The 20,698-nt window shown below is 43.1% G+C and overlaps 1 protein-coding gene across 2 annotated transcripts in view; it reads left to right on the top strand.

Moving 5' to 3' along the window:
* LOC137650202 (protein AATF-like) overlaps positions 1-20,698 on the top strand; it is a 133,039-nt gene that overhangs the window by 51,617 nt on the left and 60,724 nt on the right. For both annotated transcript variants that reach the window (XM_068383389.1, XM_068383390.1), the window contains exon 4: positions 9,486-9,697. In XM_068383389.1, the coding sequence (XP_068239490.1) occupies positions 9,486-9,697 (212 nt within the window). The remainder of the gene's footprint in view (positions 1-9,485; positions 9,698-20,698) is intronic.

Below are 20,698 nucleotides of genomic sequence, written 5' to 3'. Positions count from 1 at the left end.
TCTCTCTCTCTCTCTCTCTCTCTCTCTCTCTCTCTCTCTCTCTCTCTCTCTCTCTCTCTCTCTCTCTCTCTCTCTCTCATGTGGTGCGTTAATTATTTGTTTCTACAGGAATACACATCTTCATTCTTTAATTAGAAGATTGATTCAAGCACAGCTTGAACAGAGCAGTGAAAACTTAAAATAAGGTGTTGGCAATTAACAGCTGGTGACAGGGAAACCCTGCTCCCTTGCCTGTACACTGAATTGTCACTTTGATTTCTGCCGTCGAATAACTCAGATGTGCTTTCAGCTTCTATTTAAAGTTGGCTTTTAAAATTTTCTTTCTTTCAAGTCTTGGACAAGTCTCGAGTTCTAGAGATTTGCCTTTTTCCCTTAGCAAAACAGGTGAGCCTCTCCCTCAGGAGGAGTCAATAAAGTTTTGTATTCTAGTTCCCGTTACCGATGCTGTGTGACGACTTTCGAAGGGGAATGAATTTAGCTTTTATGACATTGTCATTAGGTCTGAACTTGAGTGGCTGGCTAATATTCCGCCCTTGAGTCAGATTTCCCTGTTGTCCAACCCATATTGAGTTCGAAAAGGAGACCATATTGCAGTGTTGCCAGATGACCTGCATATATCCTCTTCAACTCTGTCAATTTATCAAAGTAATCTTGTTCTTTCCACTATTCACCATCATTTAACCCAAAATGTCCCAATCATGCACATGACATTCCATCTCTATACTCCCAATTATGTCCCTTTTTGGGTTAATATTGAAGTTAAAGACACTACAGTATTACTTAGGCTACTACCTCTGTGAAATACACTGTATCACTGTCCAGAAAAATCCATTGAAATATCATAACTAATACCTACAACTACATTATTTGTTTGCAATGGTTATTTGTCAGACTGGTAGTAATTTATACTCCTTATGTACTAGTGAAGGTCAGTTTTATATTTTGAATATGAAATTCATCAGCAATCTGGTCAGTGTTCCTCAAGACATTCAGAGCAATGTATATTCCTAGATCACTTTGTTTGTTGATCCTTCTCCATGATAACCCAGTACATTGTGCTTGTAAATGACAATCAGTATTTGCATTTGCAGGCTTTAATCTTTAAACCCTACTGATGACAGGGTGATGCGAATTATATTGTACATAAATTTGTTTTCAAAATAATTTGTATTCCATACATAAAACCCATAATTCAATTATAATTACATTCCCCTCCACTAGGTCATCAGCCCATCTGAAAATTATCTCATAACTGACTACAATGCCCTATAACATAAGTATACAATTCACATACTCTACATTTTTTTTTTTTTAAATATGACAATACAGTACAATGATAAATTATTTTTACACCAATGCTTTATTGTGTTACAAAGAATTTACAGGGGGAGGATAGAATGATAGATTAAGATGAAACTAGCATGTACGTGACAAAAAATTAACTTATGATCCATGCCTTCATAAACCTTACAGATAAGCTTTACAGTCAAATACTGGACTTAGTTAAATACGGGAAATTTTAAATGGACATACTGCATTCATTGTGTTACAGAATCAAATCAGTATAAGAATAGGTTGATAATTTTCAATATTAAACTTACCCGATAATCATGTAGCTGTCAACTCCGTTGCCCGACAGAATTCTATGGAGGGATACGCCAGCTATCACAATACTAGAAGGGGGTGTATTTACCAGCGCCACCTGTGGCCAAGTACTCAAGTACTTCTTGTTGACACCTCCTCAATTATTCCTCTGTCGTGCTTCCGGCAAGACGTTCTGGGATACGCTTATGTTCTTGGAGTATTTTCACGACTTTGGTGAAGTATTTCTCTTTGATTTCGGCTGTCGCTTTACTGGAAACTTCTATATTAGCTTAGTTAGCTTTTGGAATTAATTTGATTAATTTTGGTGACGAGAGAGTATGAACTCTCGTTCACTTTTCAATGGCCGACCCTTCCCTTAGACGGAAGTGTTGGTGTCTAAGAGAGTATAGACTCTCTTTCTTAATTTTGCTTAACAAAAGTTATAGATTTATTTTATATCTCTCCGCCTCTTATAGGCCTCTTCGATTAACTTCCTTTTATTATAAACTCATTAAAATTAATTTTTATATTTGTTTATATTCGACCTTCCTAATAGTAGGCGGTCTTTTACCGAAGTTAATAAACTTTGAGCCCGTCATTTCGGTTTTACCTGTTAACATATTATGCTATTTCCGCCACAGAGTTTGAAAGATTTTCTTTGACAGTCTCGTACTGTTTTCAAAGCTGAACTAACGTTTTGTTTTGTCTCTGCAGTTGTTGACGTTCAGAACGTTCAACTTGCACTCTATCGTTACGATAGAGAAAGAATGTTCACGGTTTCACGTTGCAGTAAGAGTAACCGTGTCTAGCGTTTGTTCATTCTTTCTTAACTTAATGGTTTTGATCCTAATAAAGGAACTTTTCAGTTTTTTTCCTTTAACAATAATAGGTTTTAACGATATATATGATTGGGCTCTTCTCTCAGGTTCTAAGTCAAGAGAGAGAGAGAGAGAGAGAGAGAGATAGAGACGGAGGGAGAAAGAGGATAAACGTTTCATTCAAGCCTGCCAGGCGTACGAGTAACGTCGTTATCGTTTTTTGCTCTTCTCCCTAGTCTCTTTAGGGGAAGAAACTAAACGTTTCTAGAGTGATCTAGTGTTTAGTCTCTTTCCAACCACTGAATTATCTTTCATTAGATTTTTCTGTTACATTGTAATTCTGTTTTCGCAATTACTAACTTTGAGAAAGGATAGAATTGCGTATTTCAGGTACAAACCACTTAAAGTTTCGAGTTCAGTGAAATAAGTGCAAACAGAAATCAAAGTGATAAGTGATTAGTGCGTGAGGGTACTTTTGTGCGCGCCAGTCGTCCTCCCAGTCCGGGACCTCTTGCAAGCTCCCAAGCCCAGGGGAGAAGCAATGTCGAAGGGCATAAGGGTTCAGCAGGCCTTGATCGGCGCACAGAAGTATTCTCGGTGGTTGTGGGCGTGTCTTACCGAGACCGTCACTCCCACCCGCAGACGATTGAGCCCTTATTTTGCTCGTCTGCAGAAGAGATTAGGGGAGAAAATAAAGGCAGAGTAACGCTGGTCTCAGGTCTCAAGACTTCTTAAACGTTAAGTCCAGACCTATGCCAGACGTACGAAGTTAAAGTTCACAACCCGAATGCAGTCATTGGGTTAGCTCTGACTCTCCTCAGTCATCAGTTGATTACACTCCGCCTAAGAGGAGTAAGGTTCTGCCACAACAGATCTCTGCTGTTAAGGCTTTACCTCAGCAGAACTTAGTGTCTGCCGACCCCAAGTTAACTCTACTGCAGTCCATACAGTCACAACTTTCGGTCTTGATGCGTGAGTGTCGGGCTGAGAGTGTTGCACCTCCTGCACTCCCTCCACCTGTTCTCGCTGCACCTGTGCTCGCCCAGCCTGCACCTGCTCCGCCTGTGCTCGCCCAGCCTGCACCTGCTCCGCCTGTGCTCGCCCAGCCTGCACCTGCTCCGCCTGGTCGCAGCACCATCTGCCAGGCGTACGATGTTGAACCACTTTCGGAGTTTGCTGTTCACAGTGTTGTTCAGCCTCAGCCTTCTTTAAGGCAACCCTTGCTTTGGGATCAGGAGAGTTACACTCTTCCTCCTCCTCCCCTTGCTGCTCCACCAGTGGTGCAACTCTCGGTTGGGGTACAACAACCTCTCCCCTCCGTGAGTCTGTCTGCTCAACCAGCGCTGCACCGAGTTCAACCCTCATCTAGGCAAGCTCATCTACACCATGCACTTGCGCCTCAGGAGCCTCAGCTTGCTAGAACTTTACCTTGTTCTGCGCAGCCTCAACCTTCTCATGCTCCACTCATCTCTCAGGAACAGGAACGGACTACTCCGCCTCCGTCCTCCGCTCAGCTGGTGCAATCCTTGGGTGCAACTCTTGCTAGGAGTCAACCTCCTTCACCCTTGCACCTGCCTTCTGCTCCGACTGTTGTTCAGCCTATGCAGTCTGAACCTCAGGTTTTCCCTCAAGTTGAGGAAACCTCTGTTGTTGTTCCTACCCGTTCTGACTCTGCGGTTCAGCATTCTGGTCCTTTTGCTTCGCTACCTTCTGCTGATGAAGTGTCGGATGATGAGGAGGCACATCTTGATCCCTCATCAGACGTTGAGGAGTCTAAGTTTTCTCCATTGTCTGTTGATTTTAGAAAGGTCTTGGCTCTAGCGAGACATTTACCTTGTTCTGCGCAGCCTCTTCCTCATCGCGCTCCGCTCACACCACAGGAACTGGAACTTGCTACTCCGCTTCCGCCAACCGCTCAGCAAGCGCAACCCTTGGGTTCAACCACTCATGCTAGGAGTCAGCCTCCTCCACCCATGCGCCTTCCTTCTGCTTGTCTTTTATTCAGCCTTTGCAGACTGAGCCTCAGGTGTTCCCTCATCGGAGTCTTGAAGAGGAAACCACACTATTGTTGTTCCAGCTCGTTCTGACTCTGCTGTTCAGCATACCATGGTTTAAACCCCATGCAAGCATGCATAAAGCACTCTAGCACTGGTCATGGAATTTCTGAGAAATGTTAAACCCCATGCACACGCTCTGCTTTCCTTTCAGCAGGCTCTGCTTACAGCAGGCTCTGCTTACTACATGCTCAGCATTCAGCATGCTCTGCATTCAGCATGCTCTGCATAACAGCATACTCTGCATACATCATGCTCTGCATACCTTACCGCATGCTTCTCAACTCATCTTGGGTTGTTGCCAACTCACTAGACTGTCAAGCAGTTTCATAACGTTGCCTTCTAGTCTGCTGCTTTGCACCAGTGAACCCTCACTCAGAGAACTTAGCTTTTCTAGGATAAGGTCCCTGTAGATGAGAAAGTTCTTTTCTCCCTCCTTCTGATATTCCCTTGAGGACTCTGTCATTTGGAGGGAGCCTTTAGCTGCATAACCTCTTATGGACTTTTATTTAAGCATAACATGCTTACAGGGAAGGTAATGGTTACACTTCAGCCGCTAATCCCGTCTGTTACCACACCTGCTCCCATAGACCTTGAGCTGTGTTGCATGACATGCAGTCCAAGCTTAGTCCTTGTTAGAGGATTTTTTGTTTACGGAGTCAATGTGTCACGGGGAAGACGTTCAACAACCAACAGAAGGGACTTGTTGTGACGCAGTGCGGCAACCTCAGCAACCCGTTAAGGAGTTGTCTGTACGACCCAGACAGTCTAGACAGATTCGGGTTGTCACTGTACTTCCTCGCTTGCCCATGATTGACAGTTTACAGACTGTGCAGCAGTATCATGATCTTGTGTCCGGCTCCGTCAGACGACTGGCTTTTAAGAGCTCCCTCAAGTCGTCGCTGTCTGGAGAGTTTCAAATGGACTATGGATCTGACCAAGGAACTGGGCCTCCTGGTCAATTTTGAGGAGTCTCAGCTCGTTCCATCCCAGACCATTGTCTCCTTGGGTATGGATCTTCAGAGTCGAGCTTTTCGGACTTGTCCGTCGGCCCCAAGGATCTTCCAAGCCCTAGAATGCATCCAGAGCATGCTGAGAAGGAACCGATGCTTAGTCAGGCAGTGGATGAGTCTAACAGGGACACTTTCATCGCTGGCCCTGTTCATCGAGTTAGGGAGACTCCACCTCCGCCCCCTTCAGTATCATCTAGCTGCTCACTGGATAAAGGACATGACGCTAGAGACGGGCTCAGTTCCTGTTTCCGAAGAGATGAGGTCTACTCTAACGTGGTGGAAGAACAGCATTCTTCTCAAGGAAGGTCTACCTTTGGCTGTTCAGACCTCCGACCACCGTCTCTTCTCGGACGCATCGGACACGGGCTGGGGTGCGACACTGGACGGACAGGAATGCTCGGGAACATGGAATCAGGAGCAAAGGACACTTCACATCTATTGCAAGGAGTTGTTGGCAGTTCATTTGGCCTTGATAAACTTCAAGTCCCTCCAGCTTAACAAGGTGGTGGAGGTGAACTCCGACTACACCACAGCCTTGGCTTACATCTCCAAGCAGGGAGGGACTCATTCGAGGAAGTTGTTCGAGATCGCAAGGGACCTCCTCATTTGGTCAAAAGATCGAAAGCTCACGCTGGTAACGAGGCTCATTCAGGGCGATATGAATGTCATGGCAGATCGCCTCAGCCGGAAGGGTCAGGTCTTCCCCACAGAGTGGACCCTTCACAAGAATGTTTGCAGCAGACTTTGGGCCCTGTGGGGTCAGCCAACCATAGATCTATTCGCTACCTCGATGACCAAGAGGCTCCTCTTGTATTGTTCTCCGATTCCAGACCCTGCAGCAGTTCGCGTGGATGCCTTTCTGCTGGATTGGTCCCATCTCAACCTGTATGCATTCCCGCCGTTCAAGATTGTCAACAGGGTACTTCAGAAGTTCGCCTCTCACAAAGGGACACGGCTGACGTTGGTTGCTCCCCTCTGGCCCGCGAGAGAATGGTTCACTGAGGTACTGCAATGGCTGGTCGACGTTCCCAGGACTCTTCCTCCTAGAGTGGACCTTCTGCGTCAACCTCACGTAAAGAAGGTACACCCAACCTCCACGCTCTTCGTCTGACTGCCTTCAGACTATCGAAAGACTCTCAAGAGCTAGAGGCTTTTCGAAGGAGGCAGCCAGAGCGATTGCCAGAGCAAGGACGACATCCACTCTCAGAGTCTATCAGTCTTAATGGGAAGTCTTCCGAAGCTGGTGCAAGGCCAATGCAGTTTTCCTCAACCAGTACCAATGTAACCCAGATTGCTGACTTCCTGTTACATCTAAGGAACGTAAGATCCCTATCAGCTCCTACGATCAAGGGTTACAGAAGTTTGTTGGCAGCGGTTTTCCGCCACAGAGGCTTGGATCTTTCCTCCAACAAAGATCTACAGGACCTCCTTAGGTCTTTTGAGACCTCAAAGGAACGTCGGTTGTCCACTCCAGGCTGGAATCTAGACGTGGTCCTAAGGTTCCTAATGTCATCAGGATTTGAACCGCTCCAATCAGCCTCTTTTAAGGACCTCACATTAAAAACTCTTTTCCTCGTGTGCTTAGCAACAGGTAAAAGAGTAAGTGAGATCCACGCCTTCAGCAGGAACATAGGTTTCACATCTGAAACGGCTACATGTTCCTTGCAGCTCGGTTTTTTGGCTAAAAACGAGCTTCCTTCCCGTCCTTGGCCTAAGTCGTTCGAGATCCCAAGCCTGTCCAACATGGTGGGGAACGAACTGGAGAGAGTACTTTGCCCAGTTAGAGCTCTTAAGTACTATCTAAGAAGGTCAAAACCATTACGAGGACAATCAGAAGCCTTATGGTATGCTATCAAGAAGCCTTCTCTACCAATGTCTAAGAACTCAGTTTCTTACTACATCAGGCTTCTGATTAGAGAAGCAAATTCTCATCTGAAGGAAGAAGACCTTGCTTTGCTGAAGGTAAGGACACATGAAGTGAGAGCTGTGGCTACTTCAGTGGCCTTCAAACAGAACCGTTCTCTGCAGAGTGTTATGGATGCAACCTATTGGAGAAACAAGTCAGTGTTCGCATCATTCTATCTCAAAGATGTCCAGTCTCTTTACGAGTACTGCTACACCCTGGGTCCATTCGTAGCAACGAATGCAGTAGTAGGCGAGGGCTCAGCCACTACATTCCCATAATCCCATAACTTTTTAACCTTTCTCTTGAATACTTTTTATGGGTTGTACGGTCGGCTAAGAAGCCTTCCACATCCTTGTTGATTTGGCGGGTGGTCAATTCTTTCTTGAGAAGCGCCAAGGTTAAAGGTTGTGATGAGGTCCTTTAGTATGGGTTGCAGCCCTGTATACTTTAGCACCTTTGAGTTGATTCAGCCTCCCAAGAGGAACGCTGCGCTCAGTAAGGAAGACGATCTTATTAAAGGCAGAGTAACGGTTCAAGTCGACTTCCTTACCAGGTACTTATTATTTCATTGTTATTGTGGATAACTGATTATATGAAATATGGGATACTTAGCTATCCTTTAATCTTGTACACTGGTTTTCACCCACCCCCCTGGGTGTGAATCAGCTACATGATTATCGGGTAAGTTTAATATTGAAAAATGTTATTTTTATTAATAAAATAAATTTTTGAATATACTTACCCGATAATCATGATTTAATCGACCCTCCCTTCCTCCCCATAGAGAACCAGTGGACCGAGGAATAATTGAGGAGGTGTCAACAAGAAGTACTTGAGTACCTGGCCACAGGTGGCGCTGGTAAATACACCCCCTTCTAGTATTGTGATAGCTGGCGTATCCCTCCATAGAATTCTGTCGGGCAACGGAGTTGACAGCTACATGATTATCGGGTAAGTATATTCAAAAATTTATTTTATTAATAAAAATAACATATTAAGATGAAACTAATGTTACATAAAAACTAAGTTATCATCCTTCCCCTCAAACAATTCACCAAAAACATACATAACTAAAATCATACCCAGTGCACCCAAGTATATACTCAGTTCTAGATGTGACACATACAGTTCATCACATAACACATTTTTCCTCACAAAGTAACCCTGTGTCTCAACTTTCAACTATCTTAATATGGGAAATGAAAAAACAATGATTAATATACTTTTAAGGAATAGGAAAAACAGTTGATATTTTAATCAATTGGGTGAGCTATAGATCTTCTGAGTCTCAAAATTCTGTCTCGGGACACACTGGAATTCAGCAATCTGTTGGCGGGTAATATTGATCTCTCTCAGTACTGGAGATAAGCTAAGACGGGATTCTTCAGATACAGACTGGATGCCTTTAACTGATTGATAAACTTGCACAGAAGCTGATATTTGTGAGTTGATAATGTTCTTTGGTGCAGATTAGAGATGGAATCCATAGACTCAGAAGACTACAAATGCTGAGAAATATTTGTATGGATCGGAAATATGGGCTGTTAAGATGCCAAGAAAAAAGAAAACTTGAGAGAACAAAGAAGAGAATTTTTAGGTGGGTTATGGAAATATTACTACTTGAAATATTGGATAATGATTAAATAAGAGGAAAAGCAGATGTAATAAAGATTAATACAGTAGATGTCACTACTAAGAGGGTGTGGGCCCATGAGGAGAGCTTTGGAGGAACCTGTGAGGAGGGGAATTAGATGGTGAGATAAGGGGATGGATGCAATGAAGAAGAGGCTTTAGAGAGAGTGCATCAGGCAACCGACCCCTAGATTGGGACATTACTTTAATGATAAATTTTTTAGGGTAAACATTGATAAACCAAGCTTCTGGAGAAAAAGCAATATGAACATCGGGTAAGTACAGAAATAAAAAATACTAAAATTCGGATTTTTTATTTATTAAAAATGGAGTGTCATAAATTTGAAAGACCGTAGTTATAAGACTATTTGTTTTTATTTTTATTTGAACATCAGTTCATGTAAATGTCAATGCTTAGCATCATAAGATTAATGACACCTTTTTACATATGAAAGTTTCAATTTACTTTAATTTGCAGCTATGATGGGGATTTTAACAAATTTGCTGAGGATGTTGAGGAAATGAGTGATGAAGACAGTGGTACAGATGAGGACAATGATGGTGATGATAAAGATGTGCAGAAAAGAAAAAAAGTATCAGAAAATAACTCTGGAATAACCATCAAGAAATTTCAGAATGTTGATGAAGAAGAAGAATTGAAGAAGTCTCAGTGCGTGAAAACACAGTTAGGTATGTTATGAATGACACTAGCAGAAAAGGGTATTATTATCATCCTACTGTATCTGAATTTTAGAATTTGTAGAATGAAATGTTAAAAGTAGTGTTTGGTAATTGCAATTCAAATGACATAATTATGGATGTTTCATAGTTGTTGATAGAATAGTGCTAATTTTTTAAAGATCTAGAATTTTCAATATTAAACTTACCCGATAATCATGTAGCTGTCAACTCCGTTGCCCGACAGAATTCTATGGAGGGATACGCCAGCTATCACAATACTAGAAGGGGGTGTACTTACCAGCGCCACCTGTGGCCAGGTACTCAATCATTTGTTGTTTACACCTCCTCAATTATTCCTCTGTCGTGCTTCCGGCTAGACGTTCTGGGATACGCTCATGGTCTTCGAGTTTATTCATGGATATTTGGTGAAGTATTCTCTTAGATTAACGGCTGTCGCATACTGGAATCCTTTTTATATTAGCTAGTTAGCTTTTATATAAACTCTGATTAACGGTTAATGAATTTTTGCTTGTTTTTTGGATCACCCTTTGACTTTCTCTTTGAAACAAGATGTCTGACGTTTCGCAAGCTCCCTCCCATAGACGATGTAGGTCTTGCAATAGGCGTATTCCGAAGGTCTCGGTAGATCCTCACACCGCTTGTTCTGACTGTAGGGACAGGCCCTGTCTATTAGAAAATCGGTGTGAGGAGTGCGCCGGACTTTCGGAATTGGATTTTGTACGTCTTTTAAAATATTCATCCAAGTTAGAGAGAACTAGAGCTAGGAGAAGTTCTTCTCACTCTTCTATGTTTTCCTCACCTCATGATCCCCTACCTTTTCCTACCCCTGTAGTGGCTACCCCCGAACCTACTGTGTGCCCTCCGCCTGATATGTCTGTTGTTTTGCGTGCTATTCAGGCTTTAGGAGACAAGGTAGATTCAGTGGTAAGTGACCATAAGTCTCTGATGGCCGAGGTTAAAGAGCTGAAGGTCAAGAGTGCAGTGGGTGGAAATAGTGCCAGTGCTGTGACGAGTGCTAGTGTCTGTGCAGTGCCAAGTGCTAGTGGTGCCGTGTGGTGCGTGAGGATTTTTCTGTGCGAGCCAGTCGTCCTCCCAGTCCGGGACCTCTTGCAAGCTCCCATGCCCAGGGGAGAAGCAATGTCGAAGGGCTTAAGGGTTCGACAGGCCTTGTTAGGCGCACAGAATTATCCTCGGTGGTTGCGGGCGTGTCTTCCTTAGACCGTCACTCCCACCTGCAGACGATTGAGCCCGTCTTCTCGTCCGCTGATCTTCATGCAGGGAAGAAACGTTGGTCTCAGGTCTCGAGACCGCTTAAACGTAGAGTTCAGTCAGCGAGTGCTCAGCCAGGTTGCAGTCATTGGCTCAGCTCCGACTCGCCTCTGTCATCGGTCGACTGTACTCCGCCCAAGAGGAGTAAGGTTCTACCTATACAGACCCCGACTGTGACTTTACCTCAGTCTTTTATCGCTTCTGCCGACCCCAAGTGGACCCTGCTTCAGTCCATGCAAGTTCAGCTTTCGGACTTGATGCGTGAATGTCGGGCTGAGAGTGTTGCACCTCCTGCACTCCCTCCACCTGTTCTCGCTGCACCTGTGCTCGCCCAGCCTGCACCTGCTCCGCCTGTGTTCGCCCAGCCTGCACCTGCTCCGCCTGGTCGCAGTACCATCTGCCAGGCGTACGATGTTGAACCACTTTCGGAGTTTGCTGTTCACAGTGTTGTTCAGCCTCAGCCTTCTTTAAGGCAACCTTTGCTTGGGGATCAGGAGAGTTACACTCTTCCTCCTCCTCCCCTTGCTGCTCCACCAGTGGTGCAACTCTCGGTTGGGGTACAACAACCTCTCCCCTCCGTGAGTCTGTCTGCTGCACCAGCGCTGCACCGAGTTCAACCCTCATCTAGGCAAGCTCATCTACACCATGCACTTGCGCCTCAGGAGCCTCAGCTTGCTAGAACTTTACCTTGTTCTGCGCAGCCTCAACCTTCTCATGCTCCACTCATCTCTCAGGAACAGGAACGGACTACTCCGCCTCCGTCCTCCGCTCAGCTGGTGCAATCCTTGGGTGCAACTCTTGCTAGGAGTCAACCTCCTTCACCCTTGCACCTGCCTTCTGCTCCGACTGTTGTTCAACCTATGCAGTCTGAACCTCAGGTTTTCCCTCAAGTTGAGGAAACCTCTGTTGTTGTTCCTACCCGTTCTGACTCTGCGGTTCAGCATTCTGGTCCTTTTGCTTCGCTACCTTCTGCTGATGAAGTGTCGGATGATGAGGAGGCACATCTTGATCCCTCATCAGACGTGGAGGAGTCTAAGCTTTCTCCATTGTCTGTTGATTTTAGAAAGGTCTTGGCTCTACTCAGGGAGCTTTACCCTGACCACTTCGTCTCTGCTGTTCCCCGCTCACCTCCATCTGAGTTTTCGCTAGGCGTGCAACAAGCTAAGTCGAGCTATACTAAGCTTGTCCTAGCTAGATCCTCCAAGAGGGCCTTAAGGACCTTAGGGGAGTGGCTTCAGTCTAAACAACACCTGGGCAAGACTTCCTTCATGTTCCCTCCAACGAAGCTCGCATCGAAAGGTTGCGTTTGGTATGCCACAGGGGAAGCACCAGGCTTGGGAGTTCCTGCCTCTGCCCAGGCTGACTTCTCAAGTCTGGTGGACTCGCCTAGGAGGACTGCGATGAGACGCTCGAAGGTTTGTTGGACCTTCTCAGACCTGGATCATCTTCTGAAAGGGTTGTTCAGAGCTTTCGAAATGTTCAATTTTCTCGACTGGTGCCTGGGAGCCCTCAGCAAGAAAACTTCTCCTGCGGACAAAGACTCTGCCATGTTAATTATGTCCTGCATGGATAAGGCTATCAGGGATGGATCGGGTGAGCTAGCGTCGTTATTTGTATCAGGGGTGTTGAAGAAAAGAGAACAACTGTGTTCCTTCCTCTCAGCCAGCATTACACCGTGCCAGCGGTCACAGCTCCTTTTTGCTCCACTCTCAAAGTTCCTCTTTCCCGAGGAGCTAGTTAAGGACTTGTCGGCTGCCCTGATACAGAAGGACACGCACGATCTTGTAGCTTCATCGGCTCGTAAGTCTAAGGTTACCACCTCTGTCCCCAAGACTTATCGCTCTCCAGTGGCTGATACCCCGGCCACTAGGTTCATACCGCCCTTTCGTGGTAGAGCCCCCAGCCGAGGAAGCTCCCGTCCAGACTCTCACAGGGGCAAGTCTAAGAAAGGACCCAGGACATCTAAGGGAAAGCACTGACTCTCAGATTCTCCAGACAACAGTAGGTGCCAGGCTCAAGATCTTCTGGCAAGCCTGGGAGAAGAGAGGTGCAGACGCACAGTCTGTCAGTTGGCTGAGGTACGGTTACAGGATTCCATTCTGCCTCAAACCGCCTCTGACCACATCGCCCATCAACCTCTCTCCCAACTACAAAGAAGAGGACAAGAGGCTAGCATTGCAACAGGAGGTGTCGCTACTTGTGCAGAAGAAGGCAGGGGTTATAGTCCGGGACCATCAATCCCCGGGCTTCTACAACCGTCTCTTTCTTGTGGCCAAAAAGACAGGAGGTTGGAGACCGGTGCTGGACGTCAGCTCTCTCAACGAGTATGTCACCAAGCAGACGTTCACAATGGAGACGACCAAGTCGGTCTTAGCAGCGGTCAGACAGGAGGACTGGATGGTCTCGTTGGACTTGAAAGATGCATACTTTCACGTTCCCATTCATCCAGACTCCCAACCTTTCCTGAGATTCGTTTTCGGAAAGGTTGTCTATCAGTTCCAAGCCCTGTGTTTTGGCCTAAGCACAGCTCCTATGGTCTTTACTCATCTGATGAGGAAATTAGCGAAATTCCTGCACTTATCGAACATCAGAGCCTCCCTCTACCTAGACGACTGGCTGTTGAGAGCCTCCACGAGTCGTCGTTGTCTGGAGAACCTCTCTTGGACTTTAGATCTAATCAGAGACCTAGGTCTATTAGTCAATATAGAGAAATCTCAACTCATTCCCTCCCAATCCATTGTGTACCTGGGAATGGAGATTCAGAGTCGGGATTTTCGGGCTTTTCCTTCGGCCCCCAGGATAAACCAAGCCCTACAGTGCATCATGAGCATGCTGAAGAGGAGCAATTGCTCAGTGAGACAGTGGATGAGTCTCACAGGGACCCTCTCATCTCTGGCCCTGTTTGTCGAGCTGGGGAGACTCCACCTCCGCCCTCTTCAATTCCATCTTGCAGCTCATTGGGACAAGGGCTCGACTCTAGAAGCAGTCTCTATCCCTATCAACCAAGAGATGAAGACCACTCTCCGGTGGTGGAAGCACAATCTTCTTCTCAAGGAGGGTCTATCATTGGCCATCCAGACCCCCCATCTTCATCTCTTCTCGGATGCATCGGACTCGGGCTGGGGTGCGACCTTGGACGGACGGGAATGCTCAGGAGTGTGGAACAAGGAACAAGGATTACTCCACATCAATTGCAAGGAACTGTTAGCAGTCCATCTTGCCCTGTTGAACTTCAAGTCCCTCCTGCTAGGCAAAGTGGTGGAGGTGAATTCAGACAACACCACAGCCTTGGCTTACATCTCCAAGCAAGGAGGGACCCATTCGAGGAGCCTTTACGAGATCGCAAGGGACCTCCTCATTTGGTCAAGAGGTCTAAACCTCACTCTGGTCACGAGGTTCATCCAGGGCGATATGAATGTTTCAGCGGATCGCCTCAGCAGAAGGAATCAGGTCATTCCCACGGAATGGACCCTCCACAAGAGTGTGTGCAACAGACTTTGGACGTTGTGGGGTCAACCTACCATAGACCTGTTTGCCACCTCCATCACCAAGAGACTTCCGCTTTATTGTTCCCCTGTTCCAGACCCTGCAGCGGTTCATGTAGATGCTTTTCTTCTGAACTGGTCCCATCTCGACCTGTACGCATTCCCTCCGTTCAAGATTATAAACAAAGTTCTGCAGAAATTCGTCTCGCACGAAGGGACACGGCTGACGCTGGTTGCTCCCCTTTGGCCTGCAAGAGAATGGTACACAGAGGTACGTCAATGGCTAGTCGACTTCCCCAGGACTCTACCTCTAAGAGTGGACCTTCTACGTCAACCACACGTAGACAGGTTGCACCCAAACCTCCACGCTCTTCGACTGACTGCCTTCAGACTGTCGAAAGATTCGCTAGAGCTAGAGGCTTTTCGAAGGAGGCAGCCAGTGCGATTGCCAGAGCTAGAAGAATTTCCACTCGTAGAGTCTACCAGTCTAAGTGGGAGGTCTTCCGAAGCTGGTGTAGAGCCAATTCAATATCCTCTACCAATACCTCTGTGATCCAAATAGCTGACTTCCTTCTTCATCTTAGGAATGAGAGATCCCTTTCAACATCTACGATTAAAGGGTATAGGAGCATGTTGGCCTCAGTCCTCCGCCACAGGGGTTTGGACCTGTCTTCCAACAAGGACCTTCAAGACATTCTCAAGTCTTTTGAGACGTCTAAAGAACGTCGTCTTTCCACTCCAGGCTGGAATCTGGACGTAGTCTTAAGGTTCCTTATGACATCTAGGTTCGAACCTCTCCAGTCAGCTTCCTTCAAGGATCTTACCCTCAAGACTGCTTTTCTCGTTTGCCTTGCAACAGCTAAGAGAGTCAGTGAGGTTCATGCCTTCAGCAAGAACATTGGTTTCACAACCGAATCAGCTACATGTTCTTTTCAGCTTGGATTCCTAGCAAAGAACGAGCTTCCTTCACGTCCTTGGCCTAGATCGTTCGAAATACCTAGCCTCTCCAACATGGTAGGTAACAAACTAGAGAGAGTTCTTTGCCCTGTCAGAGCTCTCAAATATTATCTGAAGAGGTCTAAACCTATTCGAGGACAGTCAGAAGCCTTATGGTGTGCCATCAAGAAACCCTCGAGACCCATGTCCAAGAATGGGCTTTCATACTATATAAGGCTTCTGATCAGAGAAGCACATTCTCACTTAAAGGAGGAAGACCTTGCATTGCTGATGGTAAGGACCCACGAAGTAAGAGCTGTAGCTACTTCGTTGGCCTTTAATAAAAACCGTTCTCTGCAGAGCATTATGGATGCAACCTATTGGAGGAGCAAGTCAGTGTTTGCATCATTTTATCTGAAAGATGTCCAGTCTCTTTACGAGAACTGCTACACCCTGGGACCATTCGTAGCAGCGAGTGCAGTAGTAGGTGAGGGCTCAGCCACTACATTCCCATAATCCCATAACCTTTTTAACCTTTCTCTTGAATACTTTTATTGTTGTTTTTATGGTTGTTACGGTAGGCTAAGAAGCCTTCCGCATCCTTGGATTTGGCGGGTGGTCTATTCATTCTTGAGAAGCGCCTGGGTTAAAGGTTTGGTAGAGGTCCTTTAGTAGGGTTGCAACCCCTTGTACTTTGGCACCTTTGGGTTGATTCAGCCTCCAAGAGGAACGCTGCGCTCAGTAAGGAAGACGAACTTTAAATAAAAGGCAGAGTAACGGTTCTATTCGACTTCCTTACCAGGTACTTATTATTTCATTGTTATTTGAGATAACTGTTATATGAAATTTGGGATACTTAGCTATCCTTTAATCATGTACACTGGTTTTCACCCACCTCCCTGGGTGTGAATCAGCTACATGATTATCGGGTAAGTTTAATATTGAAAAATGTTATTTTTATTAATAAAATAAATTTTTGAATATACTTACCCGATAATCATGATTTAATCGACCCTCCCTTTCCTCCCCAGAGAGAACCAGTGGACCGAGGAATAATTGAGGAGGTGTAAACAACAAATGATTGAGTACCTGGCCACAGGTGGCGCTGGTAAGTACACCCCCTTCTTGTATTGTGATAGCTGGCGTATCCCTCCATAGAATTCTGTCGGGCAACGGAGTTGACAGCTACATGATTATCGGGTAAGTATATTCAAAAATTTATCTTATTAATAAAAATAACATTTTTACAGAAGCACAGTACAGGTAGTTGGTTGGGCAATAGGTAGATTACTGACAATATAATTAGTAAGAAATTTATATTATTTTCATTAATCTTACCTCAAGAGGTCACATTGCTTATAACTATGAAGCGCAAGCTTTCCACATCTTACAAAAAAAATTCTCTACATACTCTCTTCTATAGATCCCCATTGTAGGGCCCAAACCAAGGGGAGTAGCCCCCAAAAAAGGACTCCCATGGCCCTGCAAGTACCTCATGGTCCTCACAATGTTTACAGTGGCATTGTGACTTGACATCTTTGGCAAGTCTGGTATTGGATTATTTAGGTGTTTTGTGCCCTTAGCTCATATTAGTAGTAGATTTTTTCACAGTTGTCTAGTTTTTTCGTGCTAACTTTTCACTTTAGTTACAGAGGCATAGTTTTGGGAAAATCAATGTGCTAGATGCTGGGATATATTCAGTGCTGGATCATAAGGTTTTATCTGATGTATTTGGCTTTCCATGTATATTGTCTGGTATGGTGTGTTGAACAGAAGTGAAGCTTTTATAGCATTGGGAATGATACCCATCTCTGTCACCATTAAAGTCAAGAAGCTTAACTATAACCTATTTTGAGTCTTTGAATCCTTTTTGTTGTACACCATCAGCATGCTTAAATTTGGCCTGTGTCCGTATCAAATGGTTTTACCTCATCCCTGCACTTTCCATTTATATGGAGAATGTAAGAGATCTTGTTTGATTTTCTTCACTACACTATTAACCTGAAAGCACAAATAAACCTAGTTATGTACAGTAGGGTCCCGAATTATGCGAGAATTTGGTCAATGAAAGGCCTCGTGTAATTGGAAATTCGTATATTTCGAAACACATCATGGCGGCAAACAGCAACCTACCCGTCAATTTTTTTTCACTCCATTTCTAGCTTTCTAGATATATATATACTGTATATACACTGTGTGTGTGTATATATATATATATATATATATATATATATATATATATATATATATATATATATATATATATATATATATATATATATATATATATATATATATATATATATATATATATATATATATATATATATATATATATATATATATATATATATATATATATATATATATATATATATATATATATATATATATATATATATATATATATATATATATATATATATATATATATATACTGTAGCTTTTATCTTAACAATACTGTAAGAAATCCTTCTTATAGATTTTTTTTTATAAAATACTGTACAAAATTTCTTTTATGGATAAATAAAACAATAAAAAGTTGTTAAAGTTTTGATAATTTTCTATGACTGTAGTATTTACTACTGTACTATGCATAGCTTACTGTTTTCAGTATTTTCCGAATGATGTAGAATTATTTCCTATAGATACAAAAAACAAAAAAGGGTTTTCAAGGTTTGATACAGTACGTATCTAGCAATAGTTAAAAATTACAGTATAGTACTGTATATCCATGATGACACTCCCACACGTAAACACGGCCACTAGGCGCATGTGTGCAATAGGCTGCTGTACGATAATCACGCTTTTTTTGCCCTGAGCGGTCATTTCACTAATGATAATTTTTCAAAGTTAATATAATTTCTTTATGCTTATAATTCGTAATTATAGTTAAAAGTAGGGATATTAATTAAATGGTTGAGTAAAAAAAACAATTAATACTACTATTATTTAATTTCAAATGGCTACATAATACTGAATATTCTAATGGGTTCTTTTTATCTTCAATCGTAAATCTTACGCCTGGATAAGCAACAAAAGGAAAGGGATAGGTCTCTCTCTCTCTCTCTCTCTCTCTCTCTCTCTCTCTCTCTCTCTCTCTCTCTCTCTCTCTCTCTCTCTCTCTCTCTCTCTCTCTCTCTCTCTCATATCGTTTCCTGTATAGTTTTCAAATATGTTCGTCATACATTTGTACATTATTTATCCACTTTATTCTCTCTCTCTCTCTCTCTCTCTCTCTCTCTCTCTCTCTCTCTCTCTCTCTCTCTCTCTCTCTCTCTCTCTCGGCGTTTCCTTTCCCTTTATAGTTCTGTGAAATTTCGTTGTCCAGTCATTCGGTAATGAGAAGTCATTTTCGCTTTCGACATCGAAAGAAAACTTTGTTTCTTCAATATACTCATCACTGGAGGATTCAGAACTAGTGCTCTCATTATCAAACAGGTTATCATTATCAAATTCCACAACAAGAATATCATTTATTCATCTAAAGAAATAACCTTCCTCTTTAGACCTTTCATAACAAAAGGAACAACAAATAACCACTTATGCATGAACGCCCGAGCGCACTGATAGGAAACCAGTTCAAACCAGAGTTTTGTAACATCAAGCTACCTTCAGAAAAATAGTTGCCAGACATCATATAAGTTTCTATTCACAGTCCCCATATGCTGAGAGTGTTGCCAAGTGGTGATCCTATACTTACTATACGAGTAAAGTAACATCACGAGACTGACGGCTTGTAAAAGGCAATTAAAGTCATGAACGGAATATACAGTTGAAGGCGGTACCGAGTAGATCGTGGTGAACGGTTTATCACGTGGGTGACGCTTAACAGGTTAAAAAAACATTTTATATAGTTCGGTATTTTCTCTATCCATCCTCTCCCAGAAAACCTTCAAATGTGAATTATCGGAATGTGTGCAGATCTTGGCAGTGCGATAACTAGTTAGCGACTGAGAATAAAAAAAATAAAAAGCCCGATTGACGAATGACGATGCTGATGAAGAGGATATCGAATACCGATTTTTCCCTAATTGATTTTTTCTACGTTCTGTCTAATCCAATGTACAGTACATTCTTATGTAAAGGGCGAACCCCAACATTTCTTGATGCTGCTACACTTTAATTATAGATATTTTACCACCTATTTATAATCTTTATTTATAATAACATCTTTAGTAAAAGCTCTTCATTATCACTTTCAGGAGTAAATGCGTTTATGATCGACGATGAAACGTAAAAAAAAAAACGTTTTCCTTTTAAGAAGGCGTTTTTTTAGGGAAAAAAACACGAAACAAAATTGCTCATATTTCATATATTTTGATTTTCTAAGGATAAATAAAACATTAATTATAACATTATTATTACATAGTACCTGGTAAGATATCTTTTGCCGCAAAAGTTAACCTATAGACAGATGTTAAAATTGGTTAGCGAGTTCGTTATGATCGGCGATGGAACGTACTAAACAAAGTAATGGGTTTGGTTGTGGTGACATGTTTGGCAGTAGCATGATATAAAATAGTCTTTATTTTGATGGTTTTTAATTTAAAGTTTAATGAATAAGGATTTTTCACCATAATCACAACGTAAGTATAAAAATTAATTAGTACAAATATGGAATATTATACATATAGGTGTTGGACAGTTAGGCTAGGCCTAGCGACAAGTTCACACAACAGATGGGCAAACCTTAACATTTTTCACCCAAAACTAGTCTTAAAATGTTTGAACAGAAATCTTTCTCTCACATTCTCCCCCCCCCCCCCTTCTCAGACATGGGGAACCATCACCCCCCCCCCAATACAATTAAGAAAACAATAGATTTCCTACGCTTCGCGGTACTTGACTCGCGGATTTAGAATGCTCCTCGCAAATACAGGAAAATTAATTTTTAAAAACTATCGATCGCGTAATTGAGGAATCGCGTAATTAGAACACGTGTAATTCGGGACCCTACTGTAGGTATAATATATACATTACAAAAGCATGAGGTACATTTGCAGATATCTTCAGATTTAAATCATGTTTTGAGCAAGAGAGACTGGTATACTGTACAAGAAATAAGGGAAATTATCCACATATCGACATAACTCAAAATGGAATTAAATGCCAATACTTTAAGGCATTGTATATCTTAACCACATAATGATATTTTGAAATGTTTAAAACATATTTTGATAAAGAAAGATGGGCCGCAATAGTACTCACAGCATATTTTGTTTGTAGAACATCTGAAAACAGAGAAAATTACTTGTTTGTAATAACTTTGGCAAAATTCCAGGTTATCTGGAAGCTA

This window comes from Palaemon carinicauda, chromosome 11, assembly GCF_036898095.1.
Source record: "Palaemon carinicauda isolate YSFRI2023 chromosome 11, ASM3689809v2, whole genome shotgun sequence".
In the NCBI taxonomy this organism is placed as follows: domain Eukaryota; kingdom Metazoa; phylum Arthropoda; class Malacostraca; order Decapoda; family Palaemonidae; genus Palaemon; species Palaemon carinicauda.
The sequence above is the reverse complement of the archived record's forward strand: the minus strand, read 5'-3'. Positions and strand labels throughout refer to the sequence as shown.